Source organism: Orycteropus afer, unplaced genomic scaffold, assembly GCF_000298275.1.
Source record: "Orycteropus afer afer isolate SDZICR_OR568_19922 unplaced genomic scaffold, OryAfe1.0 scaffold00035, whole genome shotgun sequence".
Taxonomy (NCBI): domain Eukaryota; kingdom Metazoa; phylum Chordata; class Mammalia; order Tubulidentata; family Orycteropodidae; genus Orycteropus; species Orycteropus afer.
Window position 1 is genome coordinate 8,520,864 of NW_006921622.1, and position 11,975 is coordinate 8,532,838.

Genomic DNA, 11,975 nt, shown 5'->3' on the forward strand with positions numbered 1-11,975 from the left:
CCAACCTTCCTTCCGAGGAGTGGCTGGTGGGTTTGAACCACCAGCCGTCTGGTTAGCAGGCAAGTGTCTTAGCTACTATGCTACCAGAGCTCCCAGAAAATAAAATAGACAAGTAGAAAATACTCTTAACAATGTATGTGTTGAACATTTTAAAACTACTATGTCACTCTTTATTATGAGGTACGGGGGTAGGGAAGGAAGCAAATAATCTAACAGAAGAAAGGGAATAATTCAGGGTTTTGACCAGAACATAAAACATCAGCATTTATTGAATGTGTAATTTTAGGTAAGACACTTGATTTCACTGGATGCATTTATAAATTTAGGGGTGAAACCCACCTAGCATCATTATTTTCATGAGATGAGCTGGAAAATATAAAGTCTTTAACATATCACCTAGCAAACAATATGTATTTAACTGTTAGTTCTATGGTCATTGCAAAAACAACAACCAACAGAAAACCCCAGCTCTTTATTTTCTTTTTAGTTTTTATCTATTCATCATTGTTTTACACTGACACAACTTAAAGCATCCATTTTATAATCATGGGATATTACAGCTGAAAAACTTTTAAGAACTCATCTAGCCTGGTGTCCCTATTTTCCAGATGAGGAAAAACTAAGGATCAGAGAACCCCCAATGACTTGGACAAGATCCCCAGCAGTGGTGTGCTTGATTTAAGGTGCAGATCCCTGAACCTTCACCGCTGTGTGCCCTTTCCTCTAGACCCACTGGACATTCAAAACAACTTTATTAGTTCCTTTCAAATGAAAGGACCTCTGGTGGTGAAGTGCCTAAGCCATCTGACTGCTAACCAGAAGACTGGCGGTTCAAACCCACCAGCCACTCTGCAGAAGGAACCTAGGGCAATCTACTTCTGTGAAGATTTATCACCTCAGAAACCTAATGGGGGACGTTATGAGTTGGAATCGACTCAGTGGCAGTGGGTTTGGTTTTGGTTTTTCCAATGAAAAAATGTCAACTATATGTTAAGCACTTTGATAACAAAACAAAGTGACCCACCTCACTTTGCATCTTTTGAGCCTCCCGTGAAGCTTGATATGATGGTGTCTCCACAAATTCAAGCATCGATTTTCCCTTACTTTTCTCATATTCTTCTTTGTATTTAACCTTCATTAAAAATGTAGAAAAAATACATAAATCTTAAAAGCCTGTATACAAATAGAGCAAAGTAAAATATACATCCAAAATTAATCATCCTATTTTTAAAAATTAATATTCTATTTAAGTGGGTCACCAGGTTCCCTGTGCTAAATGTCACACAAAAGGAAGTAGGAAGGTAATATATAAAATTTTCTGAGGTGATAAAAAAATAATTTAGAATAAATTATTTAGTTGTAAGTATAAAATATTTTATCAAATAGCTAAGCTTATCTTGAGATATAACCCAAACCCACTGCTATCAAAGTCCATTCCAACTCACAGCAACCCTATAGGACAGAATAGAACTTTCCCATAGGATTTCCAAGGCTGTAAATCTTCACAGAAGCAGACTGCCACATCTTTCTCCCCTGGAGCAGCTTGTGGATTTGAACGGCTGAATTTCTGATTAGCAGTCGAATGCTTTAGCCACTGTAACACCACAGCTCCTTATCTTGAGATATAGACAGAGTGGTATGGATATAAAGAACACAGATGGATCCCTGTGATAGTTTTGAATGTCTATTAGTAAATCATAAACAAGAAGGAAAACATGGATGTGATTATCTGTCAGACAAAAGGGAGGACATTTTCTGGGACTGCTGAATTTTTCCATAGACACTAAATAAAACACAAGGACAGGGTTTTCTTATGATTTCTTTAGTTTCACCATGCATTATTTAATAATAGCATATCATGAATTTTTTATTTCAACTACAATTAATCCTCATCTGATTGGAACTTATAAAATGATTTGCTATTTTCTATCAACTAATAACAAAAAATAAAATTATGTGTAAGCTGCCAGAATAGCAGGCTTTTCTGTCATAACTTTCTTTAAATTAAACTGGCAGAAAATTTTGATTACTTTTCTTGATTCATTTCATTCAGAAATGCATTTTCATTAAAATTCTAATGTTTAATAACTATTTATCTAGTAATTTGATTGGCTGTACACTAATAATAATATTAATTCAATCCAAAATAAATTTTTAATATTTGAACTTTATGGTAACAGGAAACATAGATTATAAAATTCCTATTTTAGACCTATTTTTGTTACAGAGACGTATAATAGAGTGAACAATGGAATAGCATGAAGCATAATAATATAAAAAGGCACATAAGGATAAAATTCTGTGCGGAAAGTGGAATGAAAATACAAATTAAAAACAGAACAAAAATTATGTCAAGTTCCAAATTTTAATGGAGAACTGATTTGTTTATTTTAAATGAAGGTGGACATCAAATCATTATGGAATTTATGTTACACAGGATATTTTGAAAAGAGTGGTATAAAATGTTGTCTTAACAAATGCGGGAAATGACATCTTTTGCAACCATTTAAATTTGGGATTAAAAAACAAGATATCAACTTCAAAAGTGTGTTGGGAAAAAATATTTTTAAGAACTTCTTTCAGTGAGTACAGAATTTTATAATTGAAAGGACATCAGTCAAGAATATAGTAAGTTTTTTTTTTTTTTTTTTCTTGCTAACAATACTTATAACTCAACCTTGCACCTGGAAAATTAATCATCACGAAATTTGGCTACTGCTTAATCAATCGCTGTATTGTAAGTTTTTAACCATGAAGTCATTTATTGTATGCAATGTGTTTCAAGCTCCCCTGACCCAATAAATATATAGAAAATAGTGTTGGAGGTTTTCCAAAGCTCTTTCTGAGGATGCACATTCTTTTCAACACAGCATAATCTCGGCTTCAGAGCTGTGGTGTAACGAGCAGCGAGTGTGGGGGTGGGCCCCAGGTCCTGGCCCCAAGCGCACTACCCTTGTGTACCTGGCTCTGGAGCATGGCGTTGCCTTTATGGTGCAGATGTTCCGCAGCATCCATGTCAAAATGATACAGTGCTTTATTTTCCTCGAAAAGCTTTTTATATTCTCGCTAAAATAAAGAACATGAAAATACATTTAGAATGAAAGCGTACTTGATCGGACCGATTTCTACTTAGTAATGCAAACTGAAAAATATAAGCCAAAAAGAGCTGCAAAGCTGTTATTAAGGACCTATCATTAGCCACATGAGATTTCTGAAACAGAAAATGTAGCATAGATCATCTCTATGTGGTCAATGTGAACAGCATATAAAACACTCAAGCTAGGGAGAGGACAATTAGTAGTACACACACACCTAGAAGATAACCACAACTGCAAGGAGTGCAACAGAAAGCAAGTGATGGGACTTGTGTGAACAGGCAAGATGGCGAAATGAAGGCAATTTATCATCATGGAACAGGAATGCTTTAAATAGCACATACAAGAAGAAAAGAAGGCCCTGGGTGGCACAAAAGGTTCAATGTTCAACTACTAACGAAAAGGTTGGCAGTTTGAACCCTCCCAGTGGTGCCTCAGAGAACAGGTCAGGCGATACACTTTCTACAGGTCACAGCCTCAAGAATCTACAGGGAAGTTCTACTCTGCAACACATGGAATCATCAAGAGTCACAACCAACTCAAAAGCAACTGAAAACAACAATGTGAGAAGGAAAGAAGAAAGAACACAGGAATGGGAAAGTTGGAGGTAGAGAAGAAAAATTATTATCAACAGGCTCAGTCATCAGAAAGATTGTGGGCATCTCAAGAAAAATGAGAAGGTGAGAAACAATCCAATCAATTTTCCTAAAAGATAACAGTAGAACACACTTGAGAGGGAAATTGAGTAATCTGTTAAATTTTTAAGATGGATAAATGGATTAAAGTTACTATTTAGGCAGGCAGACAAAAAAGGTGAATTGGAAAGAGACTGGGAAACATAAAGATACCAAGTATGCCAACTATAGGACTGTAAATATAAGAGGCAGCAATAAGACATGAATTGTTTCCCTGCAGACTGCACATTTAGCTATCCTACTCTATTTGTAACAAAATTTTAGAGATAACTTTCAAAGACTCACACCTACAAAGACTTAAAGAAGCTAAAATTGGTTGCTCCTTAGACATTGAGGTCTTGGGTAAAAATGGCAACTTCCCATACAAAATGGGACACATAAGCAGCATTTCAAAGGGAGTTAGAGGGAACCAGAAAGAGCTGGACATAAAGAAATTTACATGTGGGTTTTAGGCAATCAACACCCGGGATGAGAATGATGGAAGTGAAGAGGGGTCTGTCACAGAAGACCTGTTGTTCCATATGGGACAAAGCAGTGGTCCACAGAAGTAGTCTGGCCTCAAAGTCCTTTCAGTTCATTAGGGAGCTAAGATATGTGTTCTCTAAAACTTTAACCAGAATAAAGAAAAGGAGAACAGCAGTCCAGGAAGGTAATAAATTTATTTACATATTAAAGAGATCAAATTCTAAATTCTACCTCCTCCAATACTTAAAAAATAATAATAATAATAATCTCAAAATATAACAGTATACTTAGAGACTTTATAATTTGATTAGAAGTTATTGTATAATATATATTTACAAAATAATCATGACTGGAATATAAAACCATAGCATATTCCATTTCTAAGTTAAAGTCCAGAACTAATAAAGACTTGGATATTATACTGAAAATAATGGACATATACTAAGACAAGATCAATAAATATCATCCTCAACAAGATTACCTATTTTAATAAAGAATTACAGAAACTTCCATTTTTTAAATAAAAAAAATCCCATCTGAATTAAGATTTGCAAAAGAAACTTTCAATACTTGCTTTTTCCTATATAATAGTCTCTGTTGCCTCCTAGTGTAAGCTACACAGAGCCACACTATATACATATGTTTTCTGTGTAAAGTTACAAAACCTAGTGGAGTTCTATTTTCCAGGCCAAATAAAAATTATTTTCTTTGAAAACTAATTAGTATGATTAATACAGACTCATAAGCCTTTAATTACATTTTACATACTACATGTTAAAATAAAAAGAATGGTAGTTTATACCAAATTAATTTAGATTGCTTTAAAAGACAGCCATTTACAACAAACTAACCACTAACTTTGGTAAGATGTCCATTTATGGAGCAATCTTTGAATAAAATTAAGCTGCCTTGATAAACTAAGAAAATCTCAATCTTTTGAGATTAAAATTTTAAAGAAGGCAATTTTTATACAATAAATTTGAGCCAGGTTATTAGTATACAACTTTAATAAGTAGCTACTTTAAAGTAACACATTTTTTAAATTCTTAAACTTCCTCTCTCTTAAAATCATCATTCAGTCATTTTCCCATGGAGGAAAAAAATCTGTGATCCAGGCAAAATCATCACTTGGAGGAAAATGTAAACTTTACAAATAAAATATAAAATAAATATAGATTATATGATTTTGCTTAAGTTTTCTCTTTTGAAGATATGACAGAAATAATTTATGTTACTCTGATTTTTTTCACCTTTATTATATGAAACAAACAAACAAAAAAGGTCAACATCCTTGAAAAGAAATACTGAATTTCTGGAGTCATGGAGTCCGGATGAACCTCTGAAACTACTGCTCTGAGATAATCTTTAGACTTTAAACCAAAAGTATCCCCTGAAGTCTTCTTAAAATCAAATGATAGCTTAGCTTAACTAGTAAAGAAAGTCTGCCTTGACCATTCTCCTCTTTTAAGAAATAAAGACTGAGTAATCTACTTCCGTAGAGATACCGCCTTGTAAACCCAAGGAGAGGTCGCTATGAGTCGGGACCGACTCAATGGCAGAGTTTGGTTTTTGGTTTTATATGGGATCAAACACAACAGCAACTTGAAAGATTAGATCGGAAACTGAGGGGCACTGAGTTTATGTTAATGAGAACATAATTATGTCAGAAAAAGACAGAATGGTTGCACCACTTGAAGAATGTAATCAATGTCACTGAATTGACCATGTAGAAATTACTGGTACATGTTCTGCTGAGCATATCCTCAACAAGAGTTTAAATTATTAAAAAAAAAAAAAAAATGAAAGAAACATTACCTATGAATGGCACACATTGTTCCAGCTGCCAAATTTTTTTTAATTACCACCCTGCTATTTTACTGGCTTATTTATAGATGAAGTCTATATGTACCTAGGAAATGTAACCCAAGCACAGATAGGGAATAGTCAAAGGCAAGCATCACTGCATCATTTCAGTGATCAACAGTGAAGGACAAATGCCACAAATGCCAAAGACTAGACGTGAAGAAAGCAGGGGGCTTAGAGAACAGAATTATATCAAGTTTTAGAAGCATGCCTAGGAGTCAGGGAGAAAACATGAAATTGAAACAGAGACACTCATTGAATAAAGAAATGTGTACAGAGGTATAGCAATAAACATAAAATTGCAGCACAACATGATTTAAGCTTCCTAGAACTGAGTGTTAATTCTGGACCTGTCAATAATCCTCTAACCTTCATTGCCTGCTCAATAGACTGGAAAGAATGGCATGCAGCCTTCAGCCAAGGGCCAGCAACAAAAAATAAATAAAAAAGCTCCTCAAGTATGAATTATTTACATGCATAATACATATTTCAAGAAGAATGGCAATAGTGGTGATGGAGAAAGGAAGATTACAAAATAATGGACACAAGTTTCAATCTATCAAAGCCATGTATAAACATTTATCAAATTGAACTGAAGCTGTATCTCATTATTTAATAGTTTGGTAGCCAGGTTTTGACTACAAATTTTTAGCTCCATGACTGTGGTCAAGTCTATGAAAGACAAGGAGAGGTAGTCCCTGACTGACAACATATTCAAGTTACCACAAACCATACTTAGAACTGCTTGTGTGTGTGTGTGTGTGTGTGTAATCTTATCATTAGTAATAGGTACTGCAAGCAATATTGCAGCATATAATTCGTGGAATGTTATCATTTTCATCAGATGTATACTTGCAGATGTTTAAAGACTGGATTTGTAAATGTACTGATAACAAAAGGAAATAATAATGAAAACTGAAAAAAAGAAATATAAGGTATTTGACTTACATCTGAACCAACTGACAACAGATATGTCAGAATGGAACCCCATGGTAAATCAGGGACTACCTGTACAGTGAAACCTATGAGAGCTGGAACTCAACAGGAATGCTTTGTTTTCCCAGGTGTCCAAAGGTTTCCGCCTTTGACCAGGTATAGTCTTTCCACTTTTCCATCACTCTCTATTAGTGGAAAATATCTGACTTTTACTTCTCTGACAGGTTTCCGCCTTACACAGGTTCCAACTTTCACGGGTTTTACTGATTTTTCACTTATTTACATTCTGTGCCCAACATCTGCTTTTCCATCTGACCTATGCCTGGCCCAAAGCAGATGTTCACTGAAGGATAAGTGAGTGAGTGATTATTAAAATAAGCATGAAAATAAGGTCAAATTATAGTTCATCATAAACATAGTGTTCTGAGATGTACAAAATGGAGCCACAGGTGGCCAGGTGTCATTATATATGAAAGCCACAAAGTAACAGTCCAGATGCACTGAGTAGTTAAAAAAAAACATCCAGGGGATGAAAATTCAGACAGCCCACTCAGACAGTGCACACAAATATTTTAGTTAAAACATAAAGAAATCATCTTCCTCTTCTACTTGCATCAACAGAGAATACAGAAACCATCACAAGATTAAAATCATAGTCCCAATGTACTATAAATGCCTTCAGGACTTATTTTCAGAGAAAATACATTTAGGCTGAGACCTACTGAATACCAGACACATTGCTCTGACCTGTACAAAATAAAAAGACAAAGGGACTGAACTTTAAGGTACTTTTATCTAATAAGACAAAGAAAGGGGAAGAAGGAACAGGAAGAGTGCTCATGCAAACACAAGCTTAGTTGTTCAACAGGAGAGTTTTCATTCAAGAGACAATAGAAAGCTAGCAAGAACGTTCTATGTAAAGCAACAACTTCGGTGCAATGAAGCAAACAGAGGACTACTTTTAAATAAATTAGCCACTAAGGGAGCAGTGACACTCAGGCAGTCCTAAGGAGCCAGGTGAGATTATCAGCACAGCAGATGTGTTTGCTCCACGTAGACACTCATACAATGCAACCCACTTACACCACTCAGCATTTTGCTGGCTTTCAAAGCATGGTCTAAAAACAACAAATTGGGGAGATCTGAAACTGGATCGTGCACATTTTGAATGTCTTTCTTGTACTTCACCTATGGAAAGAATATGGAACAAAAGGCCATCTCGGAGAAGAAAATACTTGCTTTTGTCTTATGGTTATTACTATTTCTAAAACATCTTAAAGTACTATTTAAGGAGCTCTGGTGGCATAGTGCTGAAGGCATTTGACTGCTGACCAGAAGGTTGGCAGTTCAAACCCACCAGCCACTCTGCAGAAGGAAGACTGGGCAATGTACTTGAGTAAAGATTTACCACTTTGGAAACCCAAAGGGGGTCATTATGAGTCGGAATCAACTCATACTATTTAGTGGTAAATTGACAGGTAAATTTCCTAATAGCCACTAGATGGAGCTCATTTACTACTGAATCAGATTTTTTTTTAAAAAAAGTTTTTGTTTCCAAGGACTTAAAAAATATTTTGATAATCCCTTTAACATATTCAGAAAGAATGCTATTAAAGGATCAATTAATTTTATCAGAATGTCTACTTTCCAAAGTAAAGAAAATAGTAACTTTATTCTTTGGTATAGTATTTCAAGTATGCTTCAAAGTGATTTTAGGCTTTTGCAATGATTTTAGGACCTTATGGGTTTTCTATTTCAGTATAAAGCTTTTTTTCTTCTTCTTTTTCTTACCAACTGCTTGGAAATACTTGTAATAAAATATTATTGACAGTAAATATATGAAGCACTTACTACATGCCAGGTACTTTTCTAAGCACTTTGCATCTATTAGGTACTTAATTTCCACAACAACCCTAGGAGATGTGTATTTTAAATATTCCATTTTACAGATGAAGACTCTGAGGCATGTAAACCAAACCCACTGCCATCAAGTTGATTCCAACTCACAGTAATCCTACAGGACAGAATAGAAATGGTCCCTGAGATTTCTACTGTAAATCTTTATGGGAACAGACTGCCTCATCTTTCTCTTGTTGAGTAAATAGCTGATGAGTTCAAACCACCAAGCTCCTGCTTAGTAGCCAAATGTTTTATTCACTGTACCACCAGAGTTCCTCAAGGCATGGAAAGATGAATGTATAATATTAAGTGGTAAAACCAAAAAACCAAACTCATTACTGTCGAGTCGGATCCGACACACAGCAACCCCTCCTTGGGTTTCCGAGGCGGTATCACTACGGAAGTAGATTGTCCAACCTTCCTTCCAAGAAGTGGGTTTGAACTGCCAGCCTTCTGGTTAGCAGTCATATGCCTTAGGCATTACACCACCAGAGCTCCTAAAGGAGGACTCAAATTCAAACAATCTGATTCTAAATTTCGAGCTTTCAACACAACGCTCTAAGTTTAATAAGCATATTCCATCTCTATTTTTTTCTACATTTTTATAAAAACAGATATATCAGGTAAGAAAAAGAAATCATTATGGTATTTTTAGAGGTCCTACAAGACAGAAATACCCATTTCAATTGCTGGAAACAACATCGACCAAAAAACTTGGTTATTCAACACAAATAACAATGCCTCCTAAACAATGATAAAAGTAAAACACATTAATTCCCAAGGATATGACAGGAGTTGAAGAGTTTAGATGATTTAACAAAGTAACAGTTCAACAATATTTAATTTCAATACTTGAAGAGGTATACTACATATCCTTCAGTTAAAGCAAAGGGATCAGTTTTCTTCAAGTTCTTGTCTTTATAATCTGCCTAATTCTAATAAGGATTTAAAGCATTTTTTCTTTTAAAATAAACCTTCATTATTAAAAATAAAATCATATGAAGAATAATTTCACAGCATTTAAATAGAGGATAAAAAGAAATTATAATCCAATAAAATAAAATTTCTGAAAATTTCTTTACTATCATGTACCACGTAGTACTTTACAATAAACCTACTCTAATGGACATAATTACATGAGTTAACAAATGTCCTAACCACTAATTCACGATAATATACATTCCTTTTCTGTAAAATTTTAAAATCTATTTCTACTCTTGATCAGCTATAATAACTTTATTATTAACACTTGTTAACTAATTAGCAATCAGTACCATTAATAATATATAACAGTAATTGTTTAAAAAAAGCTTTGAGGACATATATATCAGTGTTTTCAACTACAAATTACTTGGAAATTACATGATCTTAATTAAAACCCATTGCTATCAAGTGGATTCTGATGCATAGTGACCCTACAGAGCAGGGCAGAACTGCCCCCATAGAGTTTTTTAAGGCAGACTGCCTCATCTTTCTTCCACAGAGTGGCTTGGTGGGTTCAAATTGCTGACATTTTGGTTAGCAGCTGAATGCTTTAACTACTGCACCACCAGGCTCCTTTTTGATCTTGATTAACTATCAGTAATTACAAAGCAGCCATCCTCAGAAAACAAGAATCAGAAGAAATTGAAAATCATTTTCTATCAATTATAAGTCATAAGACACAAATTAACTTACATTACTGGCTAGTATGGTAGCAAGCTGACTTTGCTTAAAAGAAGCACTTTCAAGGGGGTTGTAACGATGTTTCTTATCCTTCATTTCATTATCAAATTTTTCTTTGTATTTAATCTGTCATAAAAAAAGAAAATAGGATAAATTAAATAGCACATTCACCTTCAAGCTTTAAAAGCAGCACATCTGAATTTTAATTTGATTGAATAAAATCTACCTTAAAAGTGAAATGGCAGCAAAGTTTAAATGTCTGGTATTTTTCCCCCATGGAGCTTAATTGGGCATAAAAGTTTTAAGAAAAAGTATTCTACTGGGACATTGATCATAAATGCAATTAGGCATGAACCCAAATCCCATTAAAAAGAATTATACGCTAAAATATCAAGATTTTTAAATGTCAGTTTTCACTTCTACATTCCTATAATCTATGAGGATTAGAAATTGAGTCCACAAATCTCTTAAGTCTACCACATTTAGAAAAGGGGCTCCAGGCCCTAAAATGTGAATATGAATTTTTGTAAAGAAATTACTCCAAATAAAGGAAGAGAAGTGGATTTTAGTCTCTACTTTTTATTTTTCCGCATCATTTTCCCTATCTTATGTGTGCTCAAAATTTTATTTCTGGGGATTAAATTTTCTGAAATACATGAGATCTATTTAGCATCATTATTTCTTTGGGAACTCTGGTAGCATAGTGCCTAAGGCACTTGACTGCTAACCAGAAGGCTAGCAGTTCAAACTCACCAGTCACTACCTGAAAGCAAGGTTAGGCAATGTACTTCCTACTGCCCTGGAAATCCAAGAGGGGAAGGGTTGCTCTGAGTCGGGTCCAACTCAACAGTACTTAACAACAACAACATAATTTCTTTGGTCTAAATCTATGATTGTATTCACCAGCAGAGCTATCTCATATGTGTGTGTGTGTGTGTATGGGGGGAAAAAAAAAAAAAAAAAAAAAAACACCTTTACGGAGTTGATTTTGACTCATAGTGACCCTTCAGGACAGAGTAGAACTGCCCCATAGAAAGACTTCCAAGGTTGCAAATCTTCATGGAAGCAGACTGCCTCATCCTTCTCCTGCAGAACAGCTGATGGGTTTGAACCAACAACCTTCCAGATAGCAGCTGAGTGCACTAACCACTACACCACCAGAGCAGCTTTGTTCACTGTGAATTATTTTTCTCTGTTCTGAAGTAGTTTTAGGGCAATCAGAGAAAGGACTATGAACTTACCCTGTAGAACTCTTTTCCTCATGAGTAGAGAAATATATAGTGGCTAAGGCACTTGACTGCTAACCAGAAGGCTGGCGGTTCAAACCCACCAGCCACTCCTCGGAAGGAAGATGGGG

At 34.9% G+C, this 11,975-nt stretch overlaps 1 protein-coding gene across 1 annotated transcript in view; it reads right to left on the reverse strand.

Annotated features, from left to right (window-relative positions):
- The window catches only part of NEBL (nebulette), a 183,457-nt gene that overhangs the window by 104,429 nt on the left and 67,053 nt on the right, over window positions 1-11,975 (reverse strand). The window contains exons 8-11 of the mRNA XM_007936355.2: window positions 10,631-10,744; window positions 8,138-8,242; window positions 2,962-3,066; window positions 1,025-1,132 (exon numbers count right to left, since the gene is read on the reverse strand). Coding sequence (XP_007934546.1) covers window positions 1,025-1,132; window positions 2,962-3,066; window positions 8,138-8,242; window positions 10,631-10,744 — 432 coding nt within the window. The remainder of the gene's footprint in view (window positions 1-1,024; window positions 1,133-2,961; window positions 3,067-8,137; window positions 8,243-10,630; window positions 10,745-11,975) is intronic.